The sequence below is a fragment of the Vipera berus genome (assembly GCF_964194415.1).
Source record: "Vipera berus genome assembly, chromosome: 4".
Lineage (NCBI taxonomy): Eukaryota > Metazoa > Chordata > Lepidosauria > Squamata > Viperidae > Vipera > Vipera berus.
The window spans coordinates 120,309,886-120,327,385 of record NC_138206.1 but is presented as its reverse complement, the minus strand read 5'-3'; the positions used below and the strand labels follow the sequence as shown (position 1 = coordinate 120,327,385).

At 49.8% G+C, this 17,500-nt stretch overlaps 1 protein-coding gene across 1 annotated transcript in view; it reads left to right on the top strand.

The window, feature by feature from the left end:
* Positions 1 to 17,500, top strand: part of ELF1 (E74 like ETS transcription factor 1) — a 113,908-nt gene that overhangs the window by 85,880 nt on the left and 10,528 nt on the right. Inside the window, 4 exon segments of the mRNA XM_081328002.1 lie at positions 9,083 to 9,257; positions 12,482 to 12,589; positions 14,640 to 14,795; positions 15,836 to 15,919. Coding sequence (XP_081184128.1) covers positions 9,083 to 9,257; positions 12,482 to 12,589; positions 14,640 to 14,795; positions 15,836 to 15,919 — 523 coding nt within the window.

Here is a 17,500-nt window from a genome sequence, read left to right as displayed (position 1 = left end):
GCCCGAGAGTGCGGAGGATGATGACCCACAGCTGGCCCTGTTCAAGGACGCCCGACGCAGGAGGCAGACGAGCAGGGACAAACAAAGAAAGACTATGGGACTCCTCGGGAGGAGGCACAGGGAGACCACGCCCTGAGCTCTCTATAAAAGAAGTGTTTGGGGAGGGGCTGGTTGCTGAAAGCAACTTTTCCGCTTGAGAAGACAAGCTCTTGTGTTTTTGTTAACTGCGTAATTAAATCTTGGCAGAAGCCTTTTAGCCTTGGACGCTTTCCAGACTCTTCTCTTAATTAGGGGTTGCGAGAAGAGGGCTGGTTCAGAACACCAGCCGTGTGCTGCAGCTGCCAAAAAAGCCAACACAGTTCTAGGCTGCATTAACAGAGGGATAGAATCAAGATGACCTGAGGTGTTAATACCACTTTACAAGGCCTTGGTCAGGCCACACTTGGAATATGTCATCCAGTTTTGGTCACCACGATGTCAAAAAGATGTGGAGACTAGAAAGAGTACAGAGAAGAGCAACAAAGATGATCAGGGGACTGGAGGCTAAAACATATCAGGAACGGTTGCTGGAATTGGGGATGTCTAGTTTAATGAAGAGAAGGACGAGGGGGGACATGACAGCAGTCTTCCAGTATCTCGGGGGCTGCCCCAAAGAAGAGGGAGTCAAGCTGTTCTCCAAAGCCCCTGAAGGCAGGACAAGAAGCAACGGATGGAAACTAGTCAAGGAGAGAAGCAACTAGAACTAAGGAGAAACTTCCTGACAGTTAGAACAATTAACCAGTGGAACAACCTGCCTCCAGAAGCTGTGAATGCTCCAACATTGGAGGTTTTTAAGAAGAGATTGGTCAAACATTTCTCTGAAATGGTGTAGGGTTTCCTGCCTGAGCAGGGGGTTTGACTAGATGACCTCCAAGGTCCCTTCCAACTTTATTATTATTATTTCTTTTCTAATTAAAGTGTCTCTATTTCCAACATACGGCAGAGTCTTCATAATAGACAACTCTCGATTCTGTTTCTTAAAAACCAACCAAGCGTGCCACCTGGTAGAGATCCAGGGAGGTACAAGCAAGAACATCAGAGGAACAAATACACTGGCTTTACTCAGCTTCTCATCTTCTCGGTGTTGGAGTAACTGCTGGAAGTAGAGTCAGATCTATGGCTTTCCCAGTAGTAAATGTACAGCCGTGAGAATTGGAATGCTGGGCGCCGAAGAATGGAGGCTTTCAAATTCTGGTGCTGGAGAAGACTCTTGAAGGTCCCCTGGGCTGCAAGGAGGTCCAGTTGGTCCTCCAACCCTGACCGTCCTTCGGAAGAACGGAGACCGAAGCTGAAGCTCAAGTACTTTGGCCGCCAGATGAGAAGAGAGGAACTTTTGGAGAAGACCGATGTCGAGAAAGACGGAAGGCCGAAGGAGAAGGAGGACGGCAGAGGAGGAGATGGTTAGATGGTGTCCTTGATGCGACGAACATGAATTTGGGCAAACTCCAGGAAACAGGGGAGGCTGGGCATGCTGTGGTCCATGGGGTTGTGTAGAGTCAGGCATGGCCCAGCAACTGAACCACAACCGTGTATGGCTGAGAGAGCTGGACCACGAGGAAGGCTGAGCGCCGAAGAATGGAGGCTTTTGAACTGTGGTCTTGGAGAAAACTCTTTTTAATTTAATTAATTTAATTTTTTTTTTTAATTTAATAATATTTATATACCGCCCTTCTCCCTGAGGACTCAGGGCGGTTCACAGGGCAGAATAAAATACTAAATACAAACGTTAAAACAAGATTAAATAATTGCCCATATTAAAACAGTTGGAATCAAGTTCTAAAACACCAAGTTAAAATTAAAACACAAGACTAAAAACCCCACCAATCCCCATCAGGCTAGGCCGGCTTGAACAAACAGAAACGTCTTGAGATCGCGACGAAAGGAGCGAAGATCGGGTGCCATCCGGAGCTCTACCGGTAGCTGATTCCACAGCTCCGGAGCGCCCACAGAGAAGGATCTCCCCCTGGGGACCACCAATCGACATTCTCTGATCGGTGGCACCCTGAGGAGGCCCTCTCTGTGGGAACGCACAGGGCGCAGGGAGCTTGATGCCGGCAGCAGATGTTCCCTAAGGTACTCCGGCCCCATGCCATGAAGGGCTTTAAACACTGTTACCAGTACCTTGAATCTCACCCGGAAGACAACTGGCAACCAATGCAGCTCACGGAGCAGCGGTGTAACGTGGGAGTATCGGGAGACTCCCAACACAACTCTCGCGGCTGCATTCTGTACCAGTTGGAGCTTCCGGGTGGTCCTCAAGGGCAGCCCCATGTAGAGAGCGTTGCAGTAGTCTAGACGAGAGGACACGAGCGCATGAGTGACCGTGCACAAATCATCCCGGCTAAGATAGGGCCGCAACTGGCGCACCAGGCGAACCTGGGCGAAGGCCCCCCTAGTCACAGCTCCTATATGGTCTTCCAGGGTGAGCCGTGAATCTAGGAGGACTCCCAAGTTGCGAGCCCTATCTACGGGGGGTAATAGTTCACCCCCCATAGCCAAAGGTGGAACATCCGAATAAACCCGGGATGAAGGTATGCAGAGCCACTCAGTCTTGTCGGGGTTGAGCTGGAGTCTGTTCCTCCCCATCCAGACCCGAACCGCCTCCAGGCACCGGGACATCACGTTGAGGGCATCACTGGGGTGGTTTGGGGTCGAAAGGAAAAGTTGGGTATCATCAGCGTACTGATGATACCCAACTCCAAAGCCACGAATGATCTCACCCAGCGGTTTCATGTAGATGTTGAACAGGAGAGGCGAGAGGACCGACCCCTGAGGAACTCCACAAATGAGAGACCTCGCGGTCGACCTCTGCCCTCCTGCCAACACCGACTGCGAACGTCCCCGGAGATAGGAGGAGAACCACTGTAAAACTGTGCCTCCCACTCCCAATCCCCTGAGACGCCGCAGCAAGATACCATGGTCGATGGTATCGAAAGCCGCCGAGAGGTCTAATAGGACTAGAACAGAGGAATATCCCCTGTCCCGAGCCCTCCAGAGATCATTCACCAGCGCGACCAATGCCGTCTCCGTGCTGTGCCCGGGCCTGAAACCCGATTGGTACGGGTCTAGATAATCCGCTTCATCCAGGACCAGAGGGAGCTGATGCGCCACCACACTCTCAACAACCTTCGCAAGAAAGCGAAGGTTGGAGACAGGACGAAAGTTGTTTAATACAGCTGGGTCCAAGGCAGGCTTCTTGAGGAGAGGCCTCACCACCGCCTCTTTCAAGACGGCGGGGAAGCAACCCTCACTCAGAGAAGCCGATATAACTGCCTGGAACCAGCTGCGTGTCCTCTCCCGGGCTGCATAGACCAGCCAGGAAGGGCACGGGTCCAATAAACACGTGGTGGTGCTCAGCCTCCCCATGATCCTGTCCACTTCCTCCGGAGTCACAGAATCAAACTCCTCCCAGATGATATCGACAAGACCGCCAGTGTCCTGATCGTCAGACTCTGCCCAGTCGGAGTCCAGACCGGTCCGAATCCGAGCGATTTTGTCCGACAGATGTTGGTTAAACTCCTCGGCACGACCCTGCAAGGGATCCTCCCTCACCTCCTGATTTAGGAGGGAGCGAGTCACCCTAAACAGGGCGGCCGGGCGATTATCTGCGGACGCGATAAGGGTGGCGAAGTGGTTAGACCTCGCCTCCCTTATCGCAGCGAGATAAGACCTAATGTAGGCTCTTAGTCGCAATCGGTCGGATTCGGATCGGCTGGACCTCCAACCGCTCTCTAGGCCCCGTCTCCGACGCTTCATCTCCCGAAGCTCCGCAGAGAACCATGGAGCTCGACGGGATCTGCACCGGGTCAGGGGCCGCAAGGGTACAACTCGGTCAAGAGCCTCAGTGGCCATCCTTTCCCAGGCTTCCACTAAGGCATCTGCCGAGCTGTGAGCAAGGGAGGCAGGTGGGGACCCCAGCGCTGCCTGGAACCTCTGGGGATCCATTAAGCGTCTGGGGCGGTACCATTTAATTGGTTCCAAGCACCCACGGCGGGGGGTGGCAAAACGGAAGACCAGCCGCAGGAGATGATGATCGGTCCATGACAGGGGCATAATAATTGGGGAGCCCCCACCAAGATCATCTAACCACCGTCCAGATAAAAAAACTAGGTCAAGGGTGTGGCCTCCCTCATGAGTCGGTCCCGAAATTACTTGCGTCAGGTCCATGGCCGTCATGGAAGCCATGAACTCCCGAGCCAACTCAGATGATCCTCCCAGCGATGGTAGATTGAAGTCCCCCAAAACTATAAGTTTCGGGAACTCAACCACCAACCCAGAGAGGACATCGAGCAGCTCAGGCAGGGCTGCTGCTGCGTGACTAGGCGAAAGGTACACCAGCAGCAAGCCCAACTGCGCACCAGGGCCGCATCTCAAAAAGAGAGACTCACACCCGACTATCTGAGGAACAGTGGCCTCCCGCGGACACAAGGTCTCCCTCATAACAACAGCCACACCCCCACCCCTACCCTGAGCCCGAGGCCGGTGCAGCACCCGGAAATCTGGTGGGCAAAGGTCAACCAGAGGAATCCCGCCCTCTGGGCCCAACCAAGTCTCCGTGATGCAAGCCAGGTCCGCCTGCTCACCCTCGACCAGATCACGAACGAGAGGAGCCTTCTTAGAGACGGACCTGGCATTCAAATACACCAGCCGGAGCTCAGGGGGCTGCACACCCTCACTCCCGGGACCTTGGGGTAGAGCCAGAGGGTCGGAGTGCCTCACCGCTTGTAAGCAGCGGAGAGGCCTTCCCTGAGATCGATACGGCCCTCTGCTCCTACATCTGCTGCCATTCCCTGATGTCGTGGGAATAGGTAGCCCCACGACCAGCCCTGGAGCCCCGGAGGTGACCGACCCCCGCTCCTCCCCCCTGCGATCTCCATCGGCCCTAGCCAGAACAGCGGTAGTTGGATAGCCCCCCTTATCCAAACAACCAAAAGAACCCTCCCGCCTCCCTAACCCCCTAAAAAATTTTGAAAGAAAAATAATCAGGGGCCTCTTATTAGGTCTACGTCGAAGGCCCCTACCCGTGCCCAGCCAACTCTCAGGGTCCCAATAAATGGGCCCTTCCTCGAGGTTATAATCGGCTGGCAAGGCGGGTCGCACCCAGGAGAGGGGAGCACCCCTGAGGGCGCACAAGTCCGTGGAAGAATATTTAAAGGAAGGCATAAATAGCAGTCCGGATCGCAGGCAGTCCATAGATAATAGTCCATAAGGAGGATCTATTCAGAGAGGGAGTCCCAGGCCTCCGTCCAGCCGCTGCCACTCAGCTGGATAAACCCCCCGGGCAGGCCTGCCACCGTCCTCTCACTACGGCCACAGAGCCAGTTCTCGGGGGGGATGGAAGTCTGGAGCAACCGCACTGGGTATGGCCTGCCCCATAGAGCTCTCACCTCTAGGGGCAGCAGATGTAAATTCGGCCATCCTCTCACAATGGCTAATACCCAGAGTTCTCTGTCCTTTGGGGTATAAGGGGCAATGCACAATCGATTGTAAAAACAAAAACAAGCCATCATAGTCAATTCTGGTAAAAGCCAAGTCCCCCGTTGTCCCGTCATTCCTAGAGGTTGTAACTGACCACCAGTCCATAGGCCCTCAGTTCCATAATTATTGGGGCCTTCCAGACTGTGGTCAACAAAGATTGGCTCCCCCAGGTCCATTAAATTCCCCGCCGGTCTTCCAAAGTCCTTCAAAATGGCCCAAGTCCACAAGGCTCCACTGGGCTCCACCGGAATCCACCGGCTAGTCCAGGAACCTTCAGGGCCATCAGAAGCAGTGGGGGTGCCAACCCATCTGGGATATGAAGAACCAACCGGGGGGCCGGCAAACCGGCCATGACGCCATCGCTGAATCATCAAAGCCGCTGCCGCTGGGCCGCTATGGACACCGCCGCCGCCATCCCCGTAGCCACCGTAGCCACCGGAACGCCACCAAGGCCGGGAACAATCCGGGGAAAGCCACCGCCTCCGCCGATGAAAAACGGGCCAAAAAGGCCCAGGGGGCAGCGGGGCAAACGGTTCGGTGAAAGCAGGCCAGACCACAATAGTCGATGGTAAAGTGGCCCGCAAACGGCCCGGGAACAACGCCGTCGCCGCCGCCGTCGCCGCCGCCATTAGGATATCCCAGAGCGTCGTTGATGCAAGCAAAAAGCAGGCAGAAGGCAGAGGCAGACCAGTTAAAAGGAAAACGATAGAAAAGGCGGGCCACGCAGCTCGCAAACAGCTCCGTCGCCGCCGCAGCACCGCCGCCGCCAGCCGCCGGGAACTCCAAACGCTGCCGAAGAAGCCAAGACCGCCCGACATAGCCGGAAACTCCCGACGACCAGCTGAGCAGCTGAGCAGCTGAGCAGATAACAAAACCGGCAGCCCTGCGAAACGCTGGTAAAAAAAAAAACCTAGACAATTGCAAAGTTCATCGCTGCCACCCTTCCCCCAACCCAGGGCATAAAGGAAAAAGCCCTGAGGGGCTCCTAAGGCGCCTATCTTCTCGGACCTGCAGAGCTCAACCTCACACAGCCGCCCGCACGTCCGCCATCTTGAAGTTGTAATCTTGAGCGTTGCTTGGACTGCAAGGAGGTCCAATTGGTCGATCCTCAAGGAAGTCAACCCTGACCGTCTTTCGGATGGACGGAGACCGAAGCTGAAGCTCAAATACTTTAGCCACCAAATGAGAAGAGAAGACCCAGGGGTTGAGAAAGACGGGAAGGCCAAAGGAGAAGGGGATGGTGGAGGAGGAGATGGTTAGATGGTCTCCTTGATGCAGGGAAGATGAATTTGGGCAAACGCCAGAAGACATTGGAGGACAAGGAGGAGGGGGGGCTGGCATGCTGTGGTCCATGAAAGTCACGAAGAGTCGGCTATGACTTTGCAAGTGAAGAACAACAATTGCCGGAAGAAACATAGGTGATTTTTGCACTGGTTCGTACCTCCCTCACGCAGAGGTCCATGGAGATTCTCAAGTCATCCAGGTCATGGTTGTCCCAAAGGTGCTTTTTTCAAGAGGTAACTGGACTGTCTTGTTTTTCTTTGAAGATGCTGAAGGAGACCAAGGACACCAAGTGGCCTCAAGGACTCTCTAAAGCAGGGCTCCTCAAACTTGGCCCTTTGATGACTTGTGGACTTCAACTCCCAGAATTCCTTTAGCCAGCAAGCTTGGCTGAGGAAGTCTGGGATTTGAAGTCCACAAGTCATCAAAGGGCCAAGTTTGAAGACCCCTGCTCCAAAAGAAGGCAGACGACCAGGGGTCTGCAAGGAGCATCAGTCTTGCCCATCTCCCCACCATCCAGGCAGAGCTGAAGAAGCTTCTTGGGTTGGAAGCGAAGTGTCTTCAAGGAAAAACCAAGGAAGTCCAGTTGCCTCTTGGAAAATGCACCTCTGGGACTCCTCATGTAGACCTTGGGCTGCATCTGTGGACTGGTGGAAGCATAGGGGAATGTCGATCTATTCGCCAACCTCAAACCGATTGGTCATTTTGAACCGTAGGTGCCTTCAGGTGAACTCATGGTGCATTGCTTAACATCTGTTTGTTGGAACCTTTCTCTCTGTTCCAGTTGTGGCGGCTGCGGCTGCCTCTTTACTTCCTGTCGGAGGAACTTTTCAAGACTTTCAAACCCACCTAGCCTTTTTGTAGACGACTTAGGTTACTACCAGTTGCTATTCAAAACTGAATTTAGAAGATGTTGTTGAAATTGGAAATGGCACGGGATATATTTATCGCAGCCCATGGGATTTTTGATCCTGGTCGATCTAGGAAACCTAAGTACAGTTGGATGGTTTGGGGAGAGACAGTTTGGTCTAGTGGTTAAGGCACCAGGCTAGAAAGCAGGAGACCGTGAATTCAAGTCCCCCCACCCCCCACCCCCCCTTGGCCATGAAAGCTGGCTGGGTGACTTTGGGCCAATCGCCCGGAGATGATGAGTTCTAGTCCCACCTTAGGAACGAAAGCTTCTCAGCCCAACCTTCCTCACAGGGCTGTTGTTGTGGTGAAAATAGGAGGAGGAAGGTGCTTTGGATATGTTTGCTGCCTTGGGTTGCTTGTAAAAATAATAAAAGGAGATAGACAGACAGACAGAGAGACACAGAAAAAGAGACACAGAGACAAAAACACAGAAAAGATGATTGATAGATATAGATAGATAAGAAAGAAAGAAAGAAAGAAAGAAAGAAAGAAAGAAAGAAAGAAAGAGAAAGAGGGACAGACAAAAACAGAAAAGATGATAGATACAAAGAAAGAAAGAAAGAAAGAAAGAGAAAGAAAGAAGGAAAGAAAGAAAGAAAGAAAGAAAGAAAGAAAGAAAGAAAGAAAGAAAGAAAGAAAGAAAGAGAAAATAGACAAGTAGATAATGGATGGACAGAGAGACAGACAGACAAAGAAACAGACAAAAACAGAAAAGATGATAGATTAGATTAGATTAGATTAGATTAGATTAGATTAGATAGATAGATAGATAGAGATAGATAGATAGATAGATAGATAGATAGATAGATAGATAGATAGATAGATATAGAGATAGATAGACACAGACAGAGACGGATGGACAAGATGATAGATAGATAGATAGATAGATAGATGATAAGAAAGATAGATGAGAGAAATGATGATAGATAGATAGATAGATAGATAGATAGATAGATAGATAGATAGATAGATAGATAGATAGATAGATATAGATAGACATGGATGGATAGATAGACAGACAGACAGACAGACAGACAGACAGACAAAAATAGACAAAAGATGATTGATAGATAAAGAGACAGACAAAAACAGAAAAGAAGATAGATAGATAGATAGATAGATAGATAGATAGATAGATAGATAGATAGATAGATAGATAGATCAAAAGAAAGAGAGGGACAGACAGAAAGAGACAGACAAAAACAGAGAAAAGATGAGAGAGAGAGACAGGGACAGAGACAAAACAATCTCTTTCTTCCCGCTGATGCCCCAAAGTGAGTCACCTTCCCCGTTTGCACCATTTTGTTGATGGTCTCCTTCGCATCTTCCGATAAAGTTTTTTTCTTTCTTCCCGGCCTCTCTTTCCAAACAGCTGGGCGATCCGTCGATCTTTCCCGCCGTCATCGTGGAACACGTGCCGAGCGCCGATCTCCTGAACAACTATTCGGGCTTATCGTGCGTGACGGAACCAAGCGACATGATCACGGAGAATTCGCTGGATGTGGCGGAGGAAGAAATTATAGAAGACGATGATATTACCCTTACAGGTGTGTAAAGGCTTTTTATTTTTCATTTTTTTTAAAAAAAACAAAACATTTCCCCCCCCATTCTCGGGGAAGACGCCGCGGCTCACTGGGTGCAGTTTGCATCCCTAGGCAAGTGGTGGTTGACTTGCTTTGATTCTCGCATTTATTTGGGGGGTTTCACTGCCTGAAAGGGATGACGTCAAACAGGTGCTTCTAATTCCGTGTGGTTGGTTGCTCTCCTGCCCCAATTGGTCTCTCTGTCTTGTAGTAAGTTGTGGGTGTTTGAGGCTGTGGGATTTCCTGACAGAGTGAGAAAGATTAATCAGCCTCCAGAAGTTGTGGGTGCTCCAACACTGGAGGTTTTTAAGAAGAGACTGGACAGGCATTTGTCTGGATTGGTGTAGGGTCTCCTGCTGGAGCAGGGGGTTGGACTAGATGACCTCCAAGGTCCCTTCCAACTCTGTTATTCTAATGATTCTATAAGAGTGTCCTGCTTGAGCAGGGGGTTGGACTAGATGACCTCCAAGGTCCCTTCCAACTCTGTTATTCTATGATTCTGTAAGGCTCTCCTGGCTTGAGCAGGGGGTTGGACTAGATGACCTCCAAGCGAATCACTGCTGTGGCTAAGTTAGTGACACGGTCGTTAAACAAATCTGGCTTCCCCCAGTGACTTTGCTTGTCAGAAGGTCGCAAAAGGTGGGGTGGGGTGGAAATCATGTGACACACACACACACCTTCGACGCTGCAACCGTCCTATGTACATGCCAGTTGCCGAGCCTCTGAATTTTGATCACGTGACCCTGGGGATGCTGCAAGTGTCAAAAACCGTCCTAAGTCCCTTTCTTTCAGTGCCGTTGTAACTGGAAACAGTTGCTAAATGAGAACTGTTGTAATTTGAGGACCAGCTATACTGGACATTCGACTCAAGGACCTTTGGATTTTTGATGACTCTATACCAGGGGTAGGCAACCTCGGCTCTTTTATGACTCATGGACTTCAACTCCCAGAATTCCTGAGCCAGCCTGGCTCAGGAATTCTGGGAGTTGAAGTCCATGAGTCATAAAAGAGCCGAGGTTGCCTACCCCTGCCCTATACAGTGTACGAGCTTTAATGTCCACCAAGTGAATTGCTGTATGTCAAAGACTACCTGTACCGCAATCTTGGATCTTGGTGGAGCCTTGGTGGAGCAGTGGGCTAATGCCTCCTTAAGTAACACCAGGTGCCTGCAATTAGTGCAGGTTCGCATCCCACCAGGCTCAAGGTTGACTCAGCCTTCCATCCTTCCGAGGTAGGTAAAATGAGGACCCAGATTGTTGGGGGCAATTAAGCTGACTTTGTAATAATGCCGCTTGGGGTGTGTGTGTGAAAGCCCTAATAAGCAGGCATATACATAGAATGAAGGCTACTGCTAAGCTTGTAAGCCGCCCTGAGTCTTCGGAGAAGGGCGGGATATAAATGGAATTAAAATAAAAAATAAAATAAAAAAAAAATCTTTGTGGAGCTAGCGACCAGCAAAATCAGTTGATCAGGTCATTAAATAAAGTTATTTAAGCCCCAGGGCTGAGTTAGACGGAAGCGGTTATTATTAATAATCAGAATAAGGTAGGGAGTTTTCTGCCGTTGGTCTGCTCTGCGAGCTGGTTTCGATTTAGCTTCTGAACGTTTCGTTACCAGACTCGCGAACATCACCGGCAGGATTGTCTCGTCCTGTTTTCCTTCGCTTGTAAATGTCTTGTGTGCCACTGTGGTCGGTCGGTCGGTCGGTCAGACAAATGGACTGTACAAGAACAAGAGTCGGAAGGTGGAGGTCATCTAGTCCAACCCCTTGCTCAGGCAGGAAACCCTATGTAGCACATCAGACAAATGGTTATAGCAGTGATGGCGAACCTTTTAGAGGCCGAGGGCCTAAACTGCAACCCAAAACCCACTTGTGAATCGTCGGGTGCCGGGTGGGCGTGGCCCACTGGGTGGGTGTGGCCCATTGGGTGGGCGTGGCTGCGGTGGTAACGGCAGACTGGGTGGGGCTAAAAAGTTCAATCAATCAATTCCAACTTTGCGAGATCTGTTTTTTTCCCCCGCGAGAAGTTGAAATTGATTGATTGAACCTTTTTTTTTGTACATGGCAATGGAGGCCTAAAGTGAAAAAGTTTTATAAAACGCAGCTGAAGGCCTAGGACTGCAGCGACGGTGCGTGTGCCCACATGTGCCATAGGTTCGCCACCACAGGGTTATAGAATAGAATAGAGTAGAGTAGAGTAGAGTAGAGTAGAGTAGAGTAGAGTAGAGTAGAATATGTAATGGAGTGGAAAGTAGAACAGAACAGAATAGAATATGGAATGGAAAATAGAATAGAATAGAAATAGAAATAGAATAGAACTGGAAGGGACCTTGGAGGTCTTCTAGTCCGGCCCCCTGCTCAAGCAGGAGAATCTATACCGTCACAGACAGGTGAATGTCCAGTCACTTCTTAAAAACCTCCAGTGATGGAGCGCCCACGAATTTCTAGAGGCAAGCCGTTCCACTGGTCAATTGTCCTCCCTGTCAGGAAGTTTCTCCTTAATTCCAGGTTGCTTCTCTCCTTGATTAGCTTCCATCCATTGTTTCTCATCCTGCCTTCAGGGGCTTTGGAGAATAATTTGTCCCCCTCTGCCTTGTGGCAGCCCCTCAGATACTGGAACGCTGCTGTCCTGTCTCTCCTATTTCTTCTTTTCTTTAGACTAGCGAAACCCAAATCCCGCAGCCGTCCTTCGTATGTTTTAGCCTCCAGGCCTTGGATCGTCTTAGTTGCTCTTCTCTGAATTTTTTTTTCCCCAAACGCTCAATGCCTTTTTTTGTGATACGGTGACCGAAATTGGCTGCAGCCTTCCAGGTGTGGCCTTACTAAAAAACCCTAGCAAGATAAACAGAGAAACCTTCAAGTGGCCTCCACCGACCCTCAGAGAGAGTACTAACCACCAGATGACTGCAAGGCCTAGAAATCCTTCCATTCTCCACCTTTCGGTCAGAACCGAAGAAGCTTCTTGGATGAGGAGCGAAACCTCTTCAAGGGAAAAACCCGGATAGTTCGGTTGCCTCGTGAAAAAAAAAAAAGCGCTTTGGGGACGACCGTAGACCTGGCTTGGATGACTTGAGAATCTCCTTAGACAACTGAAAAGATGTTTTTTGATTGACCCCTCTGTTAATCTGCCTCTCCCTATTTTTCCCTTCCCACCCCCCACCCCGCCGCCCCACCCTCCAATTTTTAGTTGAAGCATCCTGCCACAATGGAGACGAGACGATGCAAACCATCGAAGCAGCCGAAGCTCTTCTCAATATGGATTCCCCGGGCCCCATGTTGGACGGAAAAAGATCAAGTAAGTCTCGACTCAGCCGGGGGGAAATAAATAAATAAATAAGAAATTCCGCGTGCTTCTGCAAAGCTCTGTTGAGCGAAGATATTGCCCCCCCCACGCCAAAAAAAAAAAAGAAGGAAGGAAGCTTTACTTTTTGAGCAATGTGCTCTGGATAGGCTTAGGATGGCATTTTTTTGGAGTCAAAGTCGGGGAAGAAAAATTCATTTATTGGTAATTTTCCACTTTTCTAAGTATATCCTTTTCCGTGGGGTTATCTGGGGAAGAAAGAGCAAGATTTAAGCTCTTAAATCTGCGCGCCTGGTGGCGGTGGTTGTTTTCCCTCTTAAATTGTATGAATTAAAATTTCTGAAGTTCGGTTTCCCAACTTAAATGAATGAAATGTGAAAATGTCTTGTGTGAGGCTGGAGTGTGCTCAAATATTGAACATCCATAAAACGCTTCCCCCCTACGCCCACCCTTCCCCTTTCCCCTTGCATTCACAGTACGATTGCGTGCGCAAATTATTCCTGATTTGTTTCATCTTTATTTCGTTCCGATCCGCACACATTCACAGGCGTCAGTCATTTCGGCAGTGATGGATTTTTGGGGGGGGGGGTTTAAATTATACAGCTTTTGAATTCAGCCATTTGTTCCATTAGGGACGTGGTGGCTCAATGGGACGCTGAGCTTGTCGATCAGATGGTCGGCAGTTTGGCAGGTCGAAATGCCGAGTGCCGCGTAGCAGAATGACCGCCTGTTACGCGTCCCAGCTTCTGCCAACCTAGCAGTTCGAAAGCACATAAAAATGCAAGTAGAAAAATAGGGACCACTCCGGTGGGAAGGTAACAGCGTTCCGTGCGCCTCTGGCGTCTAGTCATGCTGGCCACGTGACCATGGAGACGTCTTCGGACAAGCGCTGGCTCTTCGGCTTTGAAACGGAGAAGAGCACCGGCCCCTAGAGTCGGAAACGACTAGCACGCCTGTGCGGGGGAACCTTTACCTTTACTTTTTATTTGTTCTATTTGTACGCCAGCCAGTGGGATTGTATTTATTCCCTCTTTTACAGGGCAGCAGCAAAGAGTTAAAAAAATATAAATAACTTACCCAAAGTTACTTTTAAACAAAGACTTACTTACTTACTTACTTACTTACTTACTTACTTACTTATTTATTTATTTATTTATTTATTTATTTATTTATTTATTTATTTATTTATTTATTTATTTTTCTATACCGCCCTATTCCCGAAGGACTCAGGGAGGTTTACAGGGCAATATTTAAAAGACAATATAAAACTTAGAAAACCAGTATTGTGTGTAGGGCTATGATCGAGGACATTTAAATTTAATTTCCCTCCTAGCCACAGTTTTGTCCCATCCTGGTCTCTTTAGTCTTATCTGCCCTCAGGGAATTACTATTTCTTGGGATAAAAGGATCCTTTGAATCTGCCAAAGGAAAATTACGAGATATACATCACTTAAATAAATACAGTACGGGTTAAGTCCTCGACTTACAACGGTGTGTTTAGTGAGCGTTCAAAGTTGTAACGGCACTGAACAAAGGGACTTATGAGCATGTTTCACATTAAGATTTAGGCGGCGTCCCCCCCCCCCCCAGGGTCAGGCGATCAAAATTCAGAGGCTTGGCAACTGACATGGACTTAGGACAGTTGCAGAGGGCCAGGGTCCACGTGATTTTCCCCTTTTTGCGACCTTCCGACGGGCAAAGTCAACGGGGGGGGGGAAGCCAAATTCACTTAACGACCCTGTTGCCAACTTACCAACCGCAGCGATTCACTTCACAGCTGTGGCAAGACAGGTTGTACAACGGGACGAAACTCACTTAAGAAAAGTCACATCGAACCCCAGAGGTTTTGGGCCCCGTTGTGGTCGTAAGGCAAGGGCTACCCTATTATATGTACTTTGACTTTTTTAAAATAAAATAAAATATAAAATTAGTCGGAATAAAACGATTTACCTTCGCCGCTGCCTTTTGGGAGACTTGCTCGCTGCGACCTCTCGCGCAATCTTTGCGAATGTTCAGCTGCTGTTCTCGTGTTGTTTTTCGGAAGCGCACGTCTTTGAAGGCGAAGATGAAATGGAAGCGGTGCCTATCACTCACGTCTCGGTCACTCTGGACGGCATCCCGGAGGTGGTGGAGGTTCATCAGTTCCAAGAGGCCTTTTCCGAATCGCCCAGCACACCGGAGCAGCCCAAGAAGAGAAGAGGTAAAGGAAGTCGAAAGTACGGCAGAGCGACCGAGAGTGATCGGACTTGACGTTTCAAGCGTTAAGTGCATGTCCTAGCAGCCCTGGTGGCACAGTGGGTTAGCAGGCAGCATTGAAGGCCGGCTCTGCCCACAGCCAGCAGTTCGATCTTGACCGGCTCAAGCTTGACTCAGCCTTCCGTCCTTCCCAGGTCGGTAAAATGAGGACCCAGATTGTTGGGGGCAAAAGGGTGACTCTGTAAACTACTTACAGAGGGGCTGTAAAGCACCGTGAAGCGGTATATAAGTCTAGGTGATGTTGCTATTGCCCTTTCCTCCCTCCCTCCCTCCCTCCCTTCCTTCCTTCCTTCCTTCCTTCCTTCTTCCTTTCCCTCCCTCCCTCCCTCCCTCCTTTCCTTCCTTCCTTCCTTCCTTCCTTTTCCTTCCTTCCTTCCTTCCTTCCTTCCTTCCTTCCTTCCTTCCTTCCTTCTTTCCTTTCCTTTCCTTTCCTTTCCTTTCCTTTCCTTTCCTTTCCTTTCCTTTCCTTCTTTCCTTTCCTTTCCTTTCCTTTCCTTTCCTTTCCTTTCCTTTCCTTTCCTTTCCTTCCTTTCCTTTCCTTTCCTTTCCTTTCCTTTCCTTTCCTTTCCTTTCCTTTCCTTTCCTTTCCTTTCCTTTCCTTCTTTCCTTTCCTTTCCTTTCCTTTCCTTTCCTTTCCTTTCCTTTCCTTTCCTTTCCTTTCCTTTCCTTTCCTTTCCTTTCCTTTCCTTTCTGGCACAGTGATTAGAATGCCATATTGCAGGCTGGCTCTGCCCGCAGCCAGGAGTTCGATCTTGACCGGCTGAAGCTTGAGTCAACCTTCTCTCCTTCCGAGGTCGGTAAAATGAGGACCCGGATTGTTGGAGGGGTCAATAGGCTGACTCCGTAAACCGCTTAGAGGGGGCCGTAGAGCACCGTGAAGCGTTAGAAAGAATGACTTGAATGGGTTAATTTCTCCTCCCCCCTCGGCCCCCAAAGTTCCTCTTAGGAGATTTTCCTGTGACCGCTGCTTTCTTTGCTTTGCAGGGAAGAAACCCAAAGTTCCTCGGCCAGAATCGCCCAGTCTGACTCCAAACATCTCTGTGAAAAAGAAAAACAAAGACGGGAAGGGTAAGCCCGAAGGGAGGGTTTTGGAAAACACCGGAACACATTCGGTTAATTCCGGGTGAAGCAGGAGTCGAGCGCTGCCTGGGAAGGTCAATGGCTTCTCCCTGTGTATTATTTATTTGTGGTCGTTGTGTATTTGTTATTTTATTTATTTATTGTCCTTATGTACTATTTACTCCAGTGACGGGCTGGAAATAAATCCAGCACATTTCGTAAGAAGTCAACCATAGCGATCATAATAAATGAAGTGGGAGAGATCGCTGTTTAATTCCTTGGCCACCCCTTCCCCTCCCTTCCTTTCCCTCCCCTCCCCTCCCCTCCTCTTCTCCTTTTCTTCCCTTATTCTCCCCTCCCCTCCCCTTCTCCTTCCCTTCCTTTATCCTTCCCTTCCCTTATTCTCCCCTCCCCTCCCCTTCTCCATCCCTTCCTTTATCCTTCCCTTCCTTATTCTCCCTTCCCTTCCCCTTCCTGTCTCCTTCCCTATTTCACTTCCCTTATTCTCCCTCCCCTTCCTTCTTCTTCCCTTCCCCTTCTCTTCTCCTTCCCTTCCCTTCCCTTTCCTTCTTCCCTTCCCTTCCCCTTCTCTTCTCCTTCCCTTCCCTTCCCTTTCCTTCTTCCCTTCCCTTCCCCTTCTCTTCTCCTTCCTTCTCCTTCCCTTTCCTTCTTCCCTTCCCTTCCCCTTCTCTTCTCCTTCCCTTCCCTTCCCTTTCCTTCTTCCCTTCCCTTCTCCTTCCCTTCTCCTTCCTTCTCCTTCCCTTCTCCTTCCTTCTTCCTTCTTCCCTTCCCCTTCTCTTCTCCTTCCCTTCCCTTCCCTTTCCTTCTTCCCTTCCCTTCCCCTTCTCTTCTCCTTCCCTTCCCTTCCCTTCCTTCTTCCCTTCCCTTCCCCTTCTCTTCTCCTTCCCTTCTCCTTCCCTTTCCTTCTTCCCTTCCCTTCCCCTTCTCTTCTCCTTCCCTTCCCTTCCCTTTCCTTCTTCCCTTCCCTTCTCCTTCCCTTCTCCTTCCTTTCTCCTTCCCTTCTCCTTCCCTTTCCTTCTTCCCTTCCCCTTCTCTTCTCCTTCCCTTCCCTTCCCTTTCCTTCTTCCCTTCCCTTCCCCTTCTCTTCTCCTTCCCTTCCCTTCCCTTTCCTTCTTCCCTTCCCTTCCCCTTCTCTTTCTCCTTCCCTTCTCCTTCCCTTTCCTTCTTCCCTTCCCTTCCCCTTCTCTTCTCCTTCCCTTCTCCTTCCCTTTCCTTCTTCCCTTCCCTTCTCCTTCCCTTCTCCTTCCTTTCTCCTTCCCTTCCCTTCCCTTTCCTTCTTCCCTTCCCTTCTCCTTCCCTTCCCTTCCCTTTCCTTCTTCCCTTCCCTTCCCCTTCTCTTCTCCTTCCCTTCTCCTTCCCTTCCCTTCCCTTTCCTTCTTCCCTTCCCTTCCCCTTCTCTTCTCCTTCCCTTCTCCTTCCCTTTCCTTCTTCCCTTCCCTTCTCCTTCCCTTCTCCTTCCTTTCTCCTTCCCTTCCCTTCCCTTTCCTTCTTCCCTTCCTTTCTCCTTCCCTTCCCTTCCCTTTCCTTCTTCCCTTCCCTTCCCCTTCTCTTCTCCTTCCCTTCTCCTTC